At 43.1% G+C, this 21,073-nt stretch overlaps 1 protein-coding gene across 1 annotated transcript; it reads left to right on the top strand.

The window, feature by feature from the left end:
• The first annotated feature begins 832 nt into the window (after nucleotides 1-832).
• Nucleotides 833-18,690, top strand: CFAP300 (cilia and flagella associated protein 300). The gene is made up of 7 exons (XM_038761957.1): nucleotides 833-967; nucleotides 1,708-1,789; nucleotides 2,343-2,418; nucleotides 5,535-5,701; nucleotides 8,498-8,670; nucleotides 15,102-15,168; nucleotides 18,067-18,690. Exons 1-7 carry the CDS (start codon nucleotides 858-860, stop codon nucleotides 18,199-18,201), a joined length of 810 nt encoding a protein of 269 aa, XP_038617885.1. The 5' UTR covers nucleotides 833-857; the 3' UTR covers nucleotides 18,202-18,690.
• The last annotated feature ends 2,383 nt before the right edge of the window (nucleotides 18,691-21,073 follow it).

The raw sequence follows: 21,073 nt of genomic DNA, 5'->3' as shown, positions 1-21,073 counted from the left end.
ATCCCCCCGTCTTACCTCCTTCCCTTCCCCACAGCACCTGTATATATGTATATATGGTTGTACATATTTATTACTCTATTTATTTATTTATTTATTTATTTTACTTGTACATTTCTATCCTACTTATTTTATTTTGTTGGTATGTTTGGTTCTGTTCTCTGTCTCCCCCTTTTAGACTGTGAGCCCACTGTTGGGTAGGGACTGTCTCTATGTGATGCCAATTTGTACTTCCCAAGCGCTTAGTACAGTGCTCTGCACATAGTAAGCGCTCAATAAATACGATTGATTGATTGATTGATTGATTGATTGATTGGAACAGTACTTGGCACCTGGTAAGTGCTTAACAAATATCATCATCATTATTATTATTATTATTCTAAGCTCTGGGGTAGCTACAAGGTAATCAGGGTGTTCCACGTGGAGCTCCCAGTCTTCATCCCCATTTTACAGATGAGGTCACTGAGGCCCAGAGAAGTGAAATGCCTTGACCAAGGTCATACAACTGATAAGTGTCAGAGCAAGGATTAGAAGCCATGTCCTATGACTCCCAAGCCTGTGCACTTTGCACTAAGATGTGCTGCTTAACTAATACCCCTGTTATTATTGTTTTTATTATTATTATTATGTCCTATTTTACTTGGCAAAAGGCAGGATTGAGTGTGCAGGACTCTAAGGGGAAATCTCTGTTGAGGGAATGAAGGCAGAGCTCTCGGGCCTTTTCTAGGGCGGAACCTTTGTCCCTCGAAGCGGGCTCCGGAGAGGAAGGAAATCAAAGAGGAGAGGGGACGCGTCTCCATGGCAACCAGGCCCAGGACCGGCCGTTGCTGCTGCTGCTGCCCGGGCTGGAGGTTGTTGCCATGGCGGCGGGAGCATCCGACTACGAACCCCTTTTCACCTTCAGATTCCTGCCTCAGAAATCCTTCCCGTCCCTCACTGCCCGGGACACCGTCAATCGGCTCCGGCAGTGGTGAGCGGAGGCCTGGGGTGGAGTCCCCAAAAGGGAGGCGGAGTGGGTTTCCAAGAGGGAAGAGAGCAGGAGGGTCTAAGGGATCAATCAATCAATCAATCGATCGTATTTATTGAGCGCTTACTGTGTGCAGAGCACGGTACTAAGCGCTTGGGAAGTACAAGTCGGCAACATGTAGAGACGGTCCCTACCCAACAGTGGGCTCACAGTCTAAAAGGGGGAAAGGGATGGAGTGGAGGGGGCCCAAGAGGGAGGAAAGGGAGTGGGTTTCCAAGAGGGAAGAAAGGAGGAGGGGCTAAGGGAGTGAGGGGAAGGATCCCCAAAAGGGAGCCAGGGGGAGGGACTAAGGGATGGGGTGGAGAGGCCCAAGAGGGAGGAAGGGGAGTGGGTTTCCAAGAGGGAAGAAAGGGGGAGTGGCTAAGGGAATGGGGGGAAGGATCCCCAAAAGGGAGCTGGGGGAAGAGTCTAAGGGATGGGGTGGAGGAGGCCCAAGAGGGAGGAAGGGAAGTGGGTTTCCAAGAGGAAAGAAAGTGGGGCGGTCTAAGGGATGGAGAGGAGCGTTCCAAGAAGGAGGAGAGATGGAGAGGAGGGTTTCAAGAGAGTTCCCAGGAGGGATGGAGGGGTTGAGGGAGAAGGGTTTGCGGTTGAGGGGGAAGGGGGTGGCGTTCGTAGGGTGAGCTGGGCGATGGGGCTTGTCCCTCGGGCTCCCCCCAACTCACTTGCCATTCCCTGTGCCCCAGGTCCATGCTGGGCAGGATCTGCATCCAGGCCTTTGGGTTTGACCAGAATTTCCAGGCCTACCGGAAAGATGATTTTGTGATGGTAAGCGAAGTGGAAGATTGATTCCTACAGCCATTTACCTGCTGTGTGTGACCTTGGGCAAGTCACTTACCTCCTCTGGCCCTCAGTGTCCTCAGATGGAAACTGGGGTTTCGATACCTGCTCCCCCTCCCCCAGACCTTGAACCCCATGTGGGATGGGGACTGTGCCCCATCTGATTATCTCCTACCTACCTCACACTAGCTCAGGACTTGGCACATAGTGTGTGCTTAACAGATGCCACCAAGATGCTAGTCTTCTGAACTAGCTAGGTTTTTCATCAGTTCCTTCTGTAAATATTTGCTGCATACGTTCTTTTGGACAATGATTTATCATTTTAGACCTGACATTGGAAGAGTTTTCTAACAGTTTTATTGTCTTGCACATTATCATTATCCACAGAGACTTGTAAATATGTTTCAGAGCCAAGACTCATAGAAAAGTCCTACCACTACATTGTTCAGTGAAAATATTCTGTTTGTTGTAGAAGTTAATGTTGTTTTAGCAACCTAGTCTTTCATTTCGTTCTATTTTTCTCCCTCACTTTTCATTACAGGCTTTTTTTAGAGATCCAAATGTTATTGCCAATTTGAAATTACTTTCGGAGTCCTCTGGACAGTGGATTACCCTCGGTAAATATCGTTTATTTTGAAGAGAGCTTTTCATGTGGTTATTTTCCTGTATTTCTGAGAAAATATTTACCTTCACTGCTTGGTTGTTTTGAAAACAAGAAAATGATTCATATGGAAATCTCCACCCTTGTTTTGAGCTGTCTCCTAAATGTTTTTTCACTGATTGAACAGTCAATCTTGGCTCTGTGTTTAATTTGTCAGTCAGTTCTAATCTCTCCACAGTTGAGGCAGTTGAATCCCTTTCCTTTTCCCAAACTTTGCTGTTCTCCCTCCATCCAAGACTTCTCTTGACTTCTCCGTCAGCCTACTCACTGGGCTTCCTGCTACCGTATCGAGTTTATGAAGGGATACTGTGAGAAGCGGAACCCGTGGAAATATTTACATTCTTCCTGGCCATGAAACTGTAATAAAAGGAAACCGAAAGAAGAAAAAGAAACTCATTCCTACAGTCCTGTCCTCCTGGGAGCTGTGTTTCCGAAAGGACTACATTTCCCAGAAAACCTCTGGAAGATCAGCTGGTTCCCAATTCTTCTCAAAAGGTTCCAGTCAGAGAAGCCTGACAGAGCTTGTAAACACGGGAAAGGAAGGGCTTCAGTGTCTTTTCTTCCCATCCCTCTCCCTCTTTCTCCTTTTCCCTCTCCTTGTTTCATCTGGCAGCTCTGACCTTAGTTCAGACCTATAATTGGCACACTGACCTGTGTTCTTCTCCCTCCATGTATTAAGCCACGAGTACCAGTACTCAGGCCCAAAGGAAAATTTGTGAAAATTGCTCATATTCCTATGGAAATTGGTGAATTTACTTGTATATATCATTAGGGCACTGTAAGCATTTAGATCCAGGCTGTTTCCTCTCTTATTTCTTTTGATTTCAACCCAGATTCTATTTAAATCTAAATTCTAGGACTCCCGTGCTGGTTTGAAAATGGTTGAAGCACCACAATCTATCTATCTATCTATCTATCTATCTATCTATCTATCTATCTATCTTTCTCTCTCTTTCTCTCTTCTTTCCTTCCTTCCTTCCTTCTTTCCTTCCTTCCTTCCCTTTTTTTCCTTTCTTTCCTTCCTTTCCTTCCTTTCCTTTCTTTCCTTCCTTTCCTTTCTTTCTGTGTGCCAAGCAATGTACTAAGCACTTGGGAGAATACAGTAGAACAATAAACAGACACATTCCCTGCCCACAGTGAGCTTACAGTCTAGAGGAGGAGACAGATATTAATATGCATAAATAAATAAAATACAGATATATTTTATACAGATATATATAGTCCAACTCAATTATCTTGTATCTACCCCCAGTGCTTAGAACAGTGCCTAGCATACAGTAAGTGCTTAACAAATACTATTAGTATTATTATTATTATTTCACACTGGGACAAGCTACTTGGAACCAACAGCCATCTGAGTTAACAGTTTAGACATGAAGTTAGAGCACTAACTTCTTGAGATCCTTTCTGGTCCTGAGAGTCACTGACTGTATTCTATTGCAGTATTTGTGTAAGCCACCTTCACTACAGGAAATCAGTCAGCTGGTCAACCCCCCTCTTTATCCAATGCCCATTGTGTGCAAAACGCCACTAGGAAATTTTTGGCTAAATCCTAAATAATTCAAGGAGCAGTTTAAGCTATCTCTACCTTTATTTTTGCCCTCAGAGGATGCAGAGAACAGCTGGTCATCATCTTCTACAGAGGTGCCAACTAGTTTTGTCAAGAGTGGGGGTGAATACAGGGCAGAGGTAGGGAAAAAATACAATATGTAGGAACACGGATATACACACCCACCAGGAGGTAGTAATAATAATAGTAATTGTGGTATTTGTTAAGTGCTTACTGTGCGTCAGGCACTGTACTAAGCGCTGAAGTAGATACAATCTAATCAGATTGGACGCAGTCCCTGTCCCACACTGGATTCACAGTCTTAATCTCCATTTTACAGATAAGGTAACTGAGGCACAGAGAAGCGAAGTGACTTGCCCAGGGTGGGCATCCAGACATACAAACACGTGGACAGTAGTAGTAATAATAATAATAATACAAAGAGATCAGATGCAGTCTCTGTCACACATAGATCTTCCAGTGAAAGAGGGAGGGAGAACAGATATTTTTATCCCCAATCTGCAAATGCAGTAACTGAGGCACGGAAGTTAAGTGTCTTGCCCAAGATCACAAAGGAGTGGCAGAGCCGGGATTAGAACCCACATCCTCTGACTCCCCAGACCTGGGCTGGACACTCCCATCACCAGCCCCCAGGAGTGGGGCCCCTAATCTTCTCAATGATCATGCTCTCTGTCTTAGTACATATTTTAAACAATGGTACCTTCTCCTGGGATTAAAATTCATAAAAATCCACACTAGAGCTTAAGTTTTTTTTTCTTTAATTAAAGGAAAACCTAAAGCCTAGATTAGTCAAAGTCCTTTTAGTTGGGGCAGACAGTATCAGGTATCAAAAGGCTGAAAACCCAGACCATCACATTTTTCCCCTCAGGCATATTATTTATTTATATTGGTGCTCACAATTAAGAGTAACAACCAGATGTTTTTAATCAAACAGTAACAGTAGAGCCAAAAGTAAAATTCTTACTCAGAGATAGAATGTGCAAGTGGTCTACTGATGGTTTCCTTAAAGATCACATGAAATTTTAGTTTGTTTGGGGTTGACTGAGCTCTCAGTGGAATGCGTCCCATTCAGTGGATGCTCCAGAAATGCCACTGATGACACTATGATGATGATGATGATAAGGAATCCTCAAAGGCCAAATTCCTGATTCCATCGTGGCTTTACCCAAGCCAAACCCCAGAAGCCAATCAATCAATCACTCAATCAATCATATTTATTGAGCGCTTACTTTGTGTAGAGCACTGGACTGAATGCTTGAGAGAGTCCAGTATAAGTCTGGAGTCATTCTCAGTCCTTAGTTCTAGCTGGGCCTGATAAGAAATTCCAGATGCTAATTTTTCACTTTCATTTCATTTTCATTCTGTCATTTGCATTAGTGTAATACCTTTGATGTCTTGTTATCTCCATTCTGTGGCATTCTTCTAAATTTCTTTCAGAAATCAGGATAATCAACGCCCTTGGTGAATTTTCTGTTGGTGACTCTTTATAAAATATCTTTCAGGAACAGACGTGAAGAAAATCGAGGCCATCACTGTTCCGTGCACACAAGTTTCAATGTCATTTTTTGACCGATTGTATTCTGAAGAAATAGTTCGAGATAGTGGGCATATTGTTAAGTGTTTGGATGATTTTTATGATTGCTTCGTGATCTCTGATGAGTTACGAAAAGTAAGTGCAGCATTTTTCAATTTTACAATGATGTTTTCACATCTTACCTATGGCTAGAAACACTCTTCTGTTGGGCTGTATTCAATCAATCCATCAATCAAGGGTATTTATTCCACCCTCGGGCTCCAGTGGCTCTGCATGATTCCCACTGGAAAGGTAAAAGGTAAAAGAGCCTCTCTATGGGCCATTCCTGAATTCTCACCTCCACCCACAGCCTGGTTTAGTGGAAAGATCAGGAGTCTAGAGTGTGAGGGAAGTGAGGGGGGAGAAATGGAATTGGGAAGGGGGGGGGAAGAGTGAAGGAGGGGGTGGGGGAGAGAGGGAAGTGGAAGGAGAGAGAGAGTGGGGGAAAGAGTGGAGGGTGGGTGGGGGAGAGGGGGAGGGAGGAAGGGAGGGAATTGGGGGAGAGGGAAGGGCGAAAGGGGGAGAAAGAGGGAAATAGGGAAAGGGGGAGGGAAGGAAATGGAGGAGAGAGGAAGGGAAGGACATGGGGAAGAGAGGAAGGGAGGGAAATGAGCAAGAGAGAGAGGAAGGGAGGGAAATGGGTGAGAGGGGAAGGGAGGGAAATGGGTGAGAGAGAAAGGGAGGGAAATGGGGGGAGGGAGAAAAGGAGGGAAATGGGGGAGAGAGAAAAGGAGGGAAATAAGGGAGAGGGAGAAAGGAGGGAAATGGGGGGAGGGAGAAAAGGAGGGAAGAGGGAGGGAGGGAAATGGGGGAGAGGGAGGGAGGAAAATGGGGGGAGGGAGGGGAGTGGGGGAGAGAGGAAGGGAGGGGAATGGGAGAGAGGAAAGGAGGAAATGGGAGAGAGAAAGGGAGGGAAATGGGAGAGAGAAAGGGAGGGAAATGGGGGAAGGGAGAAGAGAAATGTGGAAAAAGGGAGGGAGGGAAATGAGGGGACAGAGGGAGGGAAGTGGTGAGAGGAGGTGGGTGAGGGGAGGGAGGGTGAATGAAGGGGGGAGGGAGAGAGAGAGAGAAAGAAAACCAATCTCCCTGTTGTGTGTTTTCTGGGATTTCTATTGGTCTGTCTGTCTCTTTTTCTCCCTTTTTTTAATTTGTTCTGTAAGGCAGCTGGAGATTCAGGAAGTGCTTTGTTTCACTCTGCCCCAGCTGATTTCCCACTTTCTCTGCATATTCTCCCGCTGCCCAGGGAGCTGGCCGCTTAACTAAGTCTTTGTTAACCACATCTGGAGATCAAAACCACAGGAAAGGAAGTCCAAAGGAAGAAGCGGGGTTAGTGCGCTAAGCTGCCATGTCCTGGTTAGTGGGGTCCAAATTAATGGGGTTGGACTCAATTTGTGTTTTATTGGTATTTTATTCATTATTCTTCCAAATTAATGACTTATATAATCCTTGACTTCTTTACAGAATGTACAGGAATCCCTCCCGTCATTGTCACCGTTCCCTTCTGCATCTCTCTTGCCCTTTAATTTGTTCCCTTTTTTCACCCCACCTTCAGCCCCACAGGACTCATGTCCGTATCCACAATGTATTTTAATGTCTGTCTTCCCCTCTAGACAGTTTAAGCTCCTTGAGGGCAGGGAACATGCCTACCAAACCTGTTACATTGTGCCCTCCCAAGGACTTATTACAGTGCCCTGCACAAAGTAAGCACTCAGTAAATATGACTGATTGCTTGACTCTTTCTGTGATAGCAGTGTCACAAGAGAACGTTTCAATTTCGACTTTTCAGGTATGCGCTCCAGTTGTATCACAGATGCGAGTGTGATGTAGCAGGTAGACTTTACCCACACTTTAAATTTGAAAAGAAAATAAACATTTTCATAGCCCCATCTCCCTCAGTTTTGCAAAGTAGGGGGATGGCAACCATCTTGTGGCTTGGCAGATAAACTCTCTGGCCTTGCAAATCGATCAGTGGTATTTGAGTGCTTACTCTGTGCAGAGCACTACACTAAGTGGACGAAAACAATAGAGTTTTTAGAAGTGATCCGCGTCTTCAAGAAGTTTATGGGTAGCAGAGCTGACAGCGCTTAGTAAGTGCTTTGCACACAGTAAGAGCTCCATAAATATGAAGACCAACAAAGCTCTGTCCATCTGCCCTAATGATGGTGGTATTTGTTAAGCACTTACTATGTGCCAAGCTCTGTACTAAGCACAAGATAATGAGGTTGGACACAGTCCCTAAACCACATTGGGCTCATGTGGCTCAGTGGAAAGAGCCCGGGCTTGGGAGTCAAAGGACATGGGTTTTAATCCGGGCTTCGCCACTTGTCTGCCATGTCACCTTGGACAAGTTGCTAAACTTCTTTGTGCCTCAGTTACCTCATCTGTAAAATGGGGATTAGGACTGTGAGCACCATGTGGGACAACCTGATTACCTTGTCTCTACCTCAGTGCTTAGAACAGTGCTTGACACATAGTAAGTACTTAACCAATACCAATATTATTGTTATGTTGAATCCCCATTTTACAGATGAGGATATTGAGGCACAGAGAAGTGAAGTGAAGGTCACACAACAGTCAAGTGGCAGAGTTGTTGTGGTCAGGGAATGTGTCTGTTTATTGCTGTATAGGACTCTCCCACGTGTTTAGTACAGTGCTTTGCACCCAGAAAGTACTCAATACATACTACCGAAAGAATGAGTCAGGATTAGAATCCAGTGTCCTGCATACAGTCTTGTTAACAGTGACAATGATAATCATAATAATAATGATGGTATTTGTTAAGCGCTTACTATGTGCCAAGTACTGTTCTAAGCCATGACTCAGTGTAAGTTTGGGTTTATCAAAAGCTATTTGTCACAGTATGCTTGTTTTTTTTTTCTTACTTTATACAAGGTTTTACTGTTAGAAGACTCCGAAAATTATGAGATTTTCAGCCAATTAGAGCGAGAGGAGTTCCTTTATCGTCTTTTTAAACACCTTTGTCTTGGTGGAGTTCTCTGTCAATTTGAAGATATCTTAGGTCCATACCTGGAAACGACGAAATCTATCTATAAGGACTTGGTGAGGTAATGTTACTAGATAATAGGCTGCACACAGAAACAGAAGCAGTATGGCCTAGTGGAAAGAGCACGGTCCTGGGGGGCAGGGGACATGGATTCTAATCCTGGCTCTGCCACTCGCCTGCTGTGTGAGCTTGAACAAATCTCTTAACTTCTCTGTGCCTCAGTTCTCTCATCTGCAAAATGGGGATTCAATGCCTGTTCTCCCTCCTACTTAGTCTGTGAGCTCCATGTGGGACCTGATTATCTTGTATCTACCCCAGCACTTAGTACAGTACTTGGCACATAGTAAGCGCTTAACACATTTCATTATTATTATTATTATCTCTTTTAACTGAGGGAGGGAAATCCAGTCTAGATGTTTAATCACCGAGATTTAGATAACTCTGTTTCCAATCGCTCTGATCACCTGATCATGCACAAACCAACCCCACCTACAGTCAGTCGCATTTATTTATTCATTCAATCAATCATATTTATTGAACACATTGTGTGCAGAACACTGTACTAAGTGTTGGGAAAGTACAATACAACAATAAACAGACACATTCCGTACCCACAATGAGCTTACAGTCTAGAGAGCACTTACTTTTTGCAGAGTACTGCAGTAAGTGCATGGGAGAGTACAATATAACAACAAACACATTCCCTGCGCACAACAAGCTGTCAAGTCTTGGTACCATTCTTGATACCACTGATCGATTAATTCACTCCAATCTTTGGCTCTTTTCCTTCCCTGTTTCTCATCCCCTCCATCTCTGCAGCCTTTCCCTCCACAGCAGTTTATTCTGGGAACACTCCGGAAGAAGTGGCCATCTCTCTGCCCCTCCTCTCCTTCACGGATTTTTTTTTGACTCTCAGTGATTAATGGCAAAATCTCCTCAAAGCTATCTTTTTTTTTACTACAAAATCAAGGGAGTCAGAAGACCTGGGTTCTAAACCCCATTCTGCCATTCTTCTGCTGGCAAGTAAATTCTCTGTTCCTCCATCACCTCATCTGTAAAATGAGGATTAAGACTGTGAGACCCTCATGAGGCATTGTGTCCAGACTGATTAGCTTGAAGCATGACTTAGTGGATTGAGTATGGCATGGGAGTCAGAAGATCCTGGATTCTAGTCTCGGCTCTGCCACTTGTCTGCTGTGTGACCCTGGACAAGTCACTTCACTTCCTCTGTGCCTCAGTTTCCTCATCTGTAATAAAATGGGTAATAAGACTGTGAGTCCCAAACATGGACCATTGTCCAACCTGATTAGGTTGTATTTGCTGCAAACACTTAGAATGGTGCCTGGCATATAGTAAGTGATTAACAAATACCACAATTATTATTATTTTACACAGTTATTATTATCATTATTATTGAATCGACTCCAGCACTTTGTTAGAAAAGTGCCTGGCATGTAGTAACCCCTTAGCAAATACCGTTAAAAAACAAAAAACAAAAGAAGGATCCTGTATTCAAATCCAGTATGTAGCACATAGATTGATGGTACATGTAAATTGGTGCTAAATTCATTGGCATTACTATGATTGTGGAAGACAAGGAGAAAATTCAGGGCCCTGAAGAAATTGGAGAAGTAACCTGACCAATGCAGGATGCAATTCACTAGGACAAGGTCAATATTTAGGGCCAAGCGCACAAAACAAACAAAATAAAGACAGTGTGGGTTTGCACTGGCTTAGCCAAGTTCCGCAGAAAAGAACCCGGAGGCTCTAGTTGGATTTCAGTTAAGTTCACTGTGGGCAGAGAGTGTGTCTACCAACTCTGTTTTATCGTACTCTCCCAAATGCTTAGTTCAGTACTCTGCACATGTTAAAAGCACTTGATAAATGTGATGGATTGATAGATACGAGTCAGCGGGGTGGTACACTTAGTCGAAAGTCGAATGGGACAGGACAGGCTTGGAAGTAATCCTTTGGCTGTACTCGGCATTGGTCAGATCCTTATTAGACTCCTGGGCCTAGTTTTGATCACCATTGGGGATACTGGGCAGGGTCCAGAGAAAAGCAGCAAATAATAATAATGGTATTTGTTAAGCACCTACTCTCTGCCTAGCACTGTTCTAAGCTCTGGGGGAGATAGAAGGTGATCAGGTTGTCCCACGTGGGGCTCACAGTCTTAATCCCCATTTTACAGATAAGGTCACTGATGCCCAGAGAAGTGAAGTGACTTGCCCAAAGTCACACAGCTGACAAGTGGTGGAGCCGGGATTAGAACTCACAACCTCTGACTCCCAAGCCTGGGCTCTTTCCACTAAGCCACGCTGCTTCTCCAGTCCAATCGACTGAAGAGCTGGAAAATGGAGGTTCTGAGGATGAGATGAAAGAATTGGGGTTGTTGTGTAGAATTCTCCAGGTATGCAAATGACCAAACCAGAAGAAATGAGCTTAACATTAAAGCAGAAGAGATTCTAGCTGGACTCAGGGAAGAACTCAGACTGTGAGCTAGCTCCATGCGAGACAGGAACTGTGTCCAACGTTGTAACTAACCCAGCGCCTAGAACAGTTTTTGACTCAATAGTAAGTGATTTACGAATACCATAAAAAAAAGAACTTCTTGGCCATCAAGAGTCAAAACATTAGAGAAGACTTTTGGGGGTGGTTGTGGCCTCTACTCTTGGAAATCTTTAAAAATAGCTCACCATCTGTCCTGACTGGCTTAGACATTCCCCCTACCCAGAGGCAGGGAGCTGAACCAGTGAATGGCTCCTCCACTCAGATACTGATTATTTCAGCTAGTTCATTCATTCATTATTTGTATTTATTTATTGAGCACTTACTGTGTGCAGAGCACCGTACTAAGCGCTTGGCTATCCAGGTGGTTTTATGTGTACTTTCAGAATGTGCAGAAAAACCCTTCATGAATGAAAAGCTGCCGAGGACAAGTGGGGAATTCCATCAGCTCCGTTAAAAAAGCAGTCTGTCTTCCACCACTTATCTTTAATAATAATAATAATGATGGTATTTGTTAAGTGCTTACTATGTGCCAGGCACTGTACTAAGCACTGGGGGAGATACAAGGAAATCAGGTTGAACACAATCCCTGTCCCACGTGGGGCTCACAGTCTCAATCCCCCTTTTACAGATGAGGTAACTGAGGCACAGAGAAGTAAAGTCTTGCCCAAGGTCAGACAGCAGACAAGTGGTGGAGCCAGGACTAGAACCCAGGACCTTCTAACTCCCAGGCCCATGCTCTATGTGCTCCTCCATGCTACTTTAAGCACAATCTTTCTCGGGCAGGGTTAGATCTAAAAACCTCCTCTAGAAAGAGGAGCAGAAAAATTAGCTTCTCATATGGCTCTTGATGGCTGTTCTGTTTTTACTCACCCCCTAATATCCCATTTCCTTAAGGGTCTGTTTCATGTTCTCCCCCGTGGATTCTATTCCTTGGAACCTCAAATTAGTTTTAAGTAAGTTAGTGAATGATTCCTTTGGGCCCCTCAAAGAATGCCTTCTCTGATTCCTACTTTGTAAAATTTCCTTCCCTGCCTTCACCCAGTTGGGTTAATCATTTGCAAACGTTCATTTTCGAGCAACTATTGATAGGTTTTCCCCAGAGACCAAAGTTGTCCATTATCTTTTTCCTGAAGCCATTTCTGACTTCCGTCCATGCTAATTAATATCCCTTTCCAGGGTTTGTCTCTCAACAATAGACAACCGAATAAGTTGATGGTAATAGAAACTCTTAGTTTTTGTTGGAAAGGAAGCCAGCAGGATATCTCTGGAGATCAGGTCACTTTTTTATAGCATTGGTTTCCTTTTTTTTTTGGTGGGGGGGGCAGTAAACATGGTGCCAGGCACTGTGCTAAGCACTGTGTCCATGTCCACGGGCATGTGTCCCACATGGGGCTCACAGTCTTCCATATGAGGGAACTGAGGCACAAAGAGGTTAAGTGACTTGCCCAAGGTCAAAAAGCAAACAGGTGGCTGAGCCAGGAGTTGTTTATATTATTCAAATGTAAACTAAACTGGAATTTTTTCCAGCCAACTGGAGAACATACATGATTGACATAATAATAATAATGATGGTATTTGTTAAGCACTTACTATGTGCAAAGCACTGTTCTAAGCACTGAGGGGAATACAAGGTGATCAGGTTGTCCCATGTGGGGCTCACAATCTTAATCCCCATTTTACAGATGAGGTCACTGAGGCCCAGAGAAGTTAAGTGACTTGCCCAAAGTCGCACAGCTGACAAGTGGCAGAGCCAGGATTAGAACCCATGACCTCTGACTCCCAAGCCCATGCTCTTTCCACTGAGCCACGCCACTTCTCAGAAATAATGGCATTTATTAAACGCTTGCTATGTGCAAAGCACTGGTCTCAGCACTGGGGGGATACAAGGTGATCAGGTTGTCCCACGGGGGGGCTCGCTGCATCTCTAGAGACAATCCCTACCCAACAACAGACTCGCAGTCTGTTAAGCAGCATGGCGTATTGGATAGAGCACGGGCCTAGGAATCAGAAGGTCATGGGTTCTGATCCCGGCTCCCCACTTGTCTGCTATGCGACCTTGGGCAAGTCACTTCACTTCTCTGGGCCTCAGTCACCTCATCTGTAACATGGGGATTGAGACCATGAGCCCCACGTGGGACAGGGACTGTGTCCACCCCGATTTGCTTGTATCTACCCCAGTGCTTAGTACAGTGCCTGGCATGTAGTAAGCTCATAACAAATACTACAATTATCATCATCATCATTATTCTTATACGGACCTGGGGTGTTATCCATGCTGCAAATGCATCATTTAAATCAGCCTCTCTGTTTTCTGAGAGTCCTCCAATCCCGTTTCTTGGAGATTCAAATCTCTTGAGGGAGACAGAAATAGAAAGTCGTAGGAGACTTCTGCTCCCAGTTTTCTTTCACACTGGATCCAGTAGAAATACTTCAAATGATGAAGCCAAAGGATCTGAATATTTTACTGTTGCTGACGTAGCTCATGGTGGCCTGAAAGAGGAAATGTGGCTTCCAAAGGTGTTTAATTTATAACCGGAGAGGACCAGACTCATCTGAAACCTTGGAAACATGGTCACTAACAGAGATTTAGGGAGAAAAACAAGGAAGTGTACCATGAATGATACTAATCTTCTGAAAACTGTCACCTCATAAGTCTTTCTTGAAACCAGAATAATTTAATGGGAAAATATTTTTTTAAATAGCCCTGATTTTTTTAAGAAGAAAGAAAAGCAAGCAGTAGTTATGAAAACACAAAATTAACAGATGAAAGAATTCCCTAGTAGACAGATTTGAATTCTGATAAAACTCTTGTTAGATATCTTTTTTTAATATGGCATTTTTTAAAGTGCTTTCTATGTGCTAATCACTGTTCTAAGTGCTGGGGTGGATACAAGTTTACCAGGTTGGACACAGTCTTTCAAGGGGACTTGAAAGAGGAAAGACAGATCTTTCCTCTTTGAGAAGCAGTAAGGTTTAGGGGATAGAGAATGGGTCTCGGAGTCAGAAAGACCTGGGTTCTAATCCCGGTCTGCCACTTGTCTGCTGTGTGATCTACTTAAATTCTCTGTGCCTCAATTACCTCATCTGTAAAATGGAGGTTAAGATTGTGAGCCCCATGTGGGACACGAACTGTGTCCAACATGATTAGCTGGTTTCTACTCCAGCCCTTAGTACAGTGTCTGGCACTTCGTAAACACTAAACAAATAGCACAAAACACAAACAAACAAAAATTATTCTCTGTAACATGAAGCTTGGACCAGGGACCTGAGCTTGCTGCCTCCATAGCCTCCAAACACAACAGACTTAGGTCCTTTTTCTGTATCAGTAGTTTTATGTTTCCATCATTTGTGCCACTCTCTGTGTATTTTTAAATGGTATTTGTTAAGTACTTACTATGTGCCAGAAGTTATACTGAGCACTGGGATAAATACAAGATAATCAGGTCGGACCCGGTCCATGTCCCCAGTCTTAGTCCCCATTTTACAGATGAGGCACAGAGAAGTTAAGTGTCTGCCCAAAGTCACACAGCCGACAAGTGGCGGAGTGGGGATGAGAACCAGGCCCTCTGACTCCGAGGCCCATACTCTATGCACTAGGGCCATGCTGCTTCATGTATAGCATGTATAGTATTTGATTAGGTGCATTAAAGCCAAATTGAATGTCCACAGGAGGTAATTTATTTGTCAGTCAGTTAATCATATTTATTGAGCACTGTACTAACCGTTTGGGAGAGTACACTATAACAATAAAACAGACACATTCCCTGCTCACAGTGAGCTTATACTCTAGAGGGGGAGGCAGACATTAATAGAAATAAATAAATTACAGATATGGACATAAGTGCTGTGGGGCTGGGAGAGGGGATGAATAAAGAGAGCAAGTCAAGGCGATGCAGAAGGAAGCGGAAGACAGTTAAATATTTAAAATGTTAGAGGTTGGTATTTCTGTTTAAAACATCTAACACCTTTCTTTGTTTTCAGTGTTCAAAAGGATCGTGAATCCAAGGGAATTCATATTACCTCTACTATCTTCAAGGTCTTAGCATACGTAAGTGTTGATTTAGTCTGCTGAAGTCTACCCACTTGCCACTGGGTGATTAAGGGAGTGTCAAACCGTCAAGTGATCTAGGTTCATTCTACTAATGGGATTGGGAGGGGTTTAGCAACTGGGAAATTGTCGATTATTGGAGTGGGATGGAGATATTCCATAGTAAGTGGGAGAAGATTAAAACTGCTAAGCAATTGTGCTTATTTCTGGTGGCCCCTCTGCAATCTATTTCCCTTTCTTCTCTTCGTCTACCCTATCCCTTGTCAGCTACACCTTTGCTCCCACATTCCCTTGCTTTCCCCAAGGTTGCATCTGGGGCTAAACTACAATCCAGTGTGATTGTGTATATTATTATTTATTTATTTATATTGACGTCTGTCTCCCCGTCTAGACCGTAAGCTCATGGTAGGCAGGGAATGTGTCTACCAACTCTGTTGTATGGTATTCTCCCAAGCTTAGTACAGTGTTCTGCACAAAGTAAGAACTCAGTAAATATCACACTGATTGATTGTATGACTGTTGAACCCAATCAAGGCTGGAAATCTCTACAAGCTACAGCAAATATGAGGGCCCTAAATGTCACTTTATTCCTCAAAAAAATCTAAAGATACAAAAAATGATGCTAATTTCCCCAAAACCCATATTTCAGATTAAAGAAATAGAGAGGTACTTACACCAAGAAGGAACCCCTTTACAGAAAACAGTCGTCAAATTATTTCATAGTAACATGAATTTGGACAATAGTTATATTAGGTACACCCTTTAACCATGAGTGGTCAAAAGGAAGTGCTTTTTTATTCCCAATAAAACTTCTCATATCCAGATTCCGATTGTTCAGAAAATTGCAGAATTTTCAATTCTGTTCTTGCCTGGTAGTAACAGGCCTTAGTTCTGTATAAAGAACATGGGAATACTAGGTATTGGCCAAGTGCTACCAAAGTGTATTTATCGAAGTGTAAATGAAATGGAAACTGTAAGGTAAACAGAATTGAGTATTACAGAGCTTAGTGAGGCCATAAAACAATCACACAACAGCAGGCACAAGTTTTGATCTCCACACCAGTGGGAACTGTTATATAAAGGCAAAAACCCAAAAGCCAAGCAGGTGGCCTGAGAGTCAGAGGACCTGTGTTCTAATCCTGACTCCACCAGTTGTCTGCTGTATGACTGTGGGAAACTTCTCTGTGCCTCTAGTGATCTCATCTATAAAATAGGGCTTAAGACTGTGAGTCCCATATGGGTCAGGGACTGTGTCCAACCCGATTATCTTGCATCTACCCCAGCGCTTAGTTAGTACGGTGACTGACACATAGCGCTTAACAAACACCACCTTTATCATTATTATTATACTAAAGTCATTAAGCGCTTAGTACAGTGCTCTGCACACAGTAAGTGCTCAATAAATACGACTGAATGAATGATTGAAGCCAGGTTCCTAATGGAGCCCACTCTTTAGTAGTAGCAATGATGATATTTACTGAGCACCTCTTGAGCACAACTCAGTGTACTAAGCATTTGGAAAGTACAACAAGAAGCGCAAGACCCGTTCCCTGCCCACAAGATGCTTGGATGCTTTCATTTTTTTTTTTTTTTAATTAGCCAGAAGTGGGGCTGTTTACCTATAGAACCGCTCTAGGGCAGAGGGCAGAAGTCAGGCAGGGGCTAGATGTGGGCGCCAGCCAGCGCCAGAGTCACCTCTGGGTGCCAGGCATTAGGCAGGACAGGAATTTGGGGCTCCTTTGGTTTACGTAAACTGGAGCTCATTTTTCATTGCTCCAGAATGATTATTGAGATTTTTAAGTGTTTTTTTACTTAAGACCCTGAATTCTGCCAACCACATGTTAATTCTATGGAATCCCAAGCCCCATGATGTCATAGTAGGTTTCTGTTGTAGAGTGTAAAGATTACCAATAATTAAATAAGGGGCTTAGGACTTGCCAGTCATTCGGATTTGAATGCCATCTTAAAGCCGCTTTTCAGTAAAAATAGAGAAATATGATTATCCAGTATCCAAGTGCCCAGGATGGTCCCATTCCCTAACATTCCAGGTAGCTGAGTTTTTTTCTTTATTGGAGAAAGTAAATAATATAAAGGCACTTCACTTCTCTGTGCCTCGGTTCCCTCATCTACAACATGAGGATTCAATACTTGTACTCCTTTCTACTCAGACTGTGAGCCCCAGGTAGAACCCGATCATATTAATATTGTTATTATTGTTATTATTATTAGAGAAAAGGGGACAGAATGTTTTCCAGGTGTTCAAATAACAGAAATGATTATACTAGTACTGGTATTGGTTAAGTGCTTACTATGTGTCAGGCACTGTACTAAGTGCTGGGGTAGATACAAGATAATCAAGTTGGACACAAATCCCTGCCCCACATAGGCTCACAGTCTAAATAGGAGAGAGTAGGATTTAATCCTCATTTTACGGATGAGGAGACTGAAGCACAGTGAAGTTAAGTGAGTTGCCTAAGGACACACAGCAGTAAGCGACGGAGCCAGGATTAGCACCCAGGTCCTTTGACTCTCAGACCCATGCTCTTTCTACTAAGCCACACTGCTTTCCACAGTCTAGAGTGTACAAGATGAACCACCCATGTCCCTCAGAGGGGCAAAAAAATGAAAGGGTCAAAAAAAAAACCTCCACACAAAGGAATTTTGCTTAGTTCAGACTTGGTAAAACAGCTCTTATTTCAGAATCAAACTCCTTGAGGAAAAGGCGTTTGTCTTTCTTATGTACAGAGCCTAAGTTACCACACTATTAATAAATACTAATAGCCACCAACTTATTTGTCCTTACAGTGCATTTCTTCCTGTTTAAGCAGATGAAATTTTAAATATGTGACTTTGTCACCATTGTCCAAAGTCAGTAATTCAAGATTGATATATTTTCAGGATGCCACCGGCTTATGCTATCCTTCAACAAAAAGTCACGAGCAGACATTTGCCTACCTGATTGTGGATCCTCTGAAGCGCCACGTTCATGTTTTATACCACTCTTTTGGTGTAGGGAAGGTATCTGAAGATTGATTTTCCAGCATAGACTCATCAGCTGCTCTTTACTATTTCAGGTCTTTGGTTTATAATGACATTTATAACATGCTGGCCTCAAAAAGGAAAAAAATACTTAGCTTTTCAAGTATCCATTCTTTTGGGTTGCTAATGGAGGTTCAGACTCATATGCGTCATGTCCTATGATGTCCTAGGAAAGAGCATGAAAATTCAAGTTATTTGGAATAAAACTAAGCCATAGTGAATGTTTCCCTTAAAACTGTAAATACCTAGTAACTTCTTATTTACTCTCTGTGTTTTATTTTTAAAATGGCTTTACTCATATTTTAATAGGAAGTTGGATGTTTCATGAGTGAGCTATTCGGATAGATATTAATATTCTTTAATTCACTGACATGCTCATATCTGCTTCCTTCTTGGCATTCTGTTTGTATCTATGGGATACTTAGTCATTCCTTTTATGTTTCGCTGTGTATTGTTTAAAATTCTTCAATAAATGGATTTGTAAACTCTTACTGTGTCTCCGTGAGGCAACTACATCTGTAGTTTAGAGACTTCTAAAAATGGAAGCTAATCCTGTCCACTCCTGAATTGCCATTAAGATTCCTGCATCATTTCATGCTAACAAAAGGGAGATTAAGTTGGATTTTGTTGTTGTTGTCGCTGCAGTTCCACTTGGTCCCATTCACCATCCTAATGGCCAAGATGGTCTCACCCAAACCCAGATAATAGTTCTGTGGCACCTGCTTCCCTGTAGATGTCTTATAATCGGTCTACATGATTAACAGCCAACATCTCAAGGATCAGGCCTTCCTGCCTCACCTTCTGCACCTTACTGACAGCCTGCCCGGTCTCTGGAGGTAGCCCCGGAGCCATCTCGGGGGGCACCGGGGTGAAGAGTGAGGTATCCAGGGTTGGCAGAAGGAAAGGGCTAAGGATTACATCATTCACTCGGCAAAATGTCCCGTGATTGGGCTAAGGCCTTTCCAAGGCACGTGTTTCTCCCTAAAGGAAGTTGCTTTCACCCAGCCTAAAAACCATGGCCACTATATGCTGGCACCAAGGGTCCTCTAACCCTGGCTAACGTGGGAATTTCAACAGGAAAAATGCCAATGACTAATAAAGACGTCATATTGATAATATTGCATATTAAATTGAAATTCCACCCAGCTTTCTGGAGGGTAAATTGGGTCGAGTCCCCACACTAGTGGTTTTGAGGATCTCGTCTATCTCAGAATAGGATCACTGCAAGGAAGGGAAATGCGGAAGGCCACTGTCAAACCGACTTTTTTGCCTGACTTGCTCAGGTAATTGTGTTTCTGAAGGCTTGGTTTCCTTTCTCTTCCTCAGAGTACAGGGCTAACAAGGATTTACTTCTAGTTAGCATTTTGTGTTTATTTGCGGATTAAGGAATCTAATCCACCTCTGAAGAATCGATTTACATATGTACAGAGACCATCTTTGCTGTTGAAAGAAGCTTCTGACAAATATTTCCCAAAGGAAAGGAATGGCTATCAATCCACCAGTAAATAGTTTAACAATATAAATAGCAAAATTGATTCTTTTTTAAAGTATGATAGAGTTGATTGTGAATTTGTAAAACTAATACTTTTCTAGTGCAACTGAAATGGTTAACCTCCACTTTTTGGGGGGTGATGGGGGATGAGAGGAGAGAGTGAGGGGGAGAAAGAAACGTATTTCTTCGTAACAGAAGATCTTCTCTGGTCTGCCACTCTGGCCAGGGGTTTCAGGAAACAAAAAGGCATTTGGGATCATGAAGGACAGTTTTGGGGACAAATCATCAAGCAGAATCTCTTGTTTGTCAAAAGTATAAAAAGCAGTATGGACTAATCGATAGAGCACAAGCCTGGGCATTAGAAAGACCTGTATTCTAATCCTGGTTCTGCCACTTGTCTACTATGTGGCCTTGGACGAGTCATTCACTTCTCTGTGCCTTAGTTACCTCATCTGTAGAATGGGGATTAAGACTGTGAGCCCCATGTGGTACAGGAACTGTGTCCAACCCGACTTGCTTGTATTTCCACCCCCAACTCCCAGCACTTAGTACAGTGTCTGACATATAGAAAGTGCTTAACAAATACCACAATTATTATTATTATAAATAATATAACATTATTATAAATAGTGTTAACTCCCCCAGTAGAGTGTAAGCTCCTTATAGACAGGGAATGTCCTTCGTGCTTCTACTGAACTTCTCCAAACATTTAGTACAGTGTTTGGGATCCAATGGACGCTCAATAAGCAGCACGGCTTCATAGAAAGAGTACAGACCTGCAAGTAAGGGCACCTGGGTTCTCATCCGGAGTCCACCACTTTCCTGCTGTGTGTCCTTGGGCAAATAGTTACTTAACTTCTCTATTCCTCAGTTTCCTCACCTGTAAAAGGGAAAATTAAACACCTGTTCTCCCTCCCCCTACAACAGTATCTACCCCAGTGCTTGGCACATAGAAAGAGTTTCATAAATCAATTATTCATTTATATTCAAGTCGAGCTCCCCTTCTAGACTATAAACTCTTTGTGGGCAGGGAATGTGCTTATCCACTCTGTTGCACTGTACTCTCCCAAGTGCTTAATACAGTGCTCTATACACAGTAAGCACTCAATAAATACCATTGATGATGATATTGATGATGATACCACAATTATTAGCATAATTATTACTACCATTACTACTACTAATACTGATAATAACAACATTGGCATTTGTTAAGTGCTTACTATGTACAAAGCACTGTTCTAAGTGCTGGGGGGGATGCCAGGTGATCACGTTGTCCCACGTGGGGCTCACAGTCTTAATCCCCATTTTACAGATGAGGTAACTGAGGCTCAGAGAAGTTAAGTGACTTGCCCAAGGTCACACAGCAGACAT

This window comes from Tachyglossus aculeatus, chromosome 20 (genome assembly GCF_015852505.1).
Source record: "Tachyglossus aculeatus isolate mTacAcu1 chromosome 20, mTacAcu1.pri, whole genome shotgun sequence".
Taxonomy (NCBI): Eukaryota; Metazoa; Chordata; class Mammalia; order Monotremata; family Tachyglossidae; genus Tachyglossus; species Tachyglossus aculeatus.
Note: the sequence above shows the minus strand (reverse complement) of the source record. Positions and strands in the feature narration are given on the sequence as shown.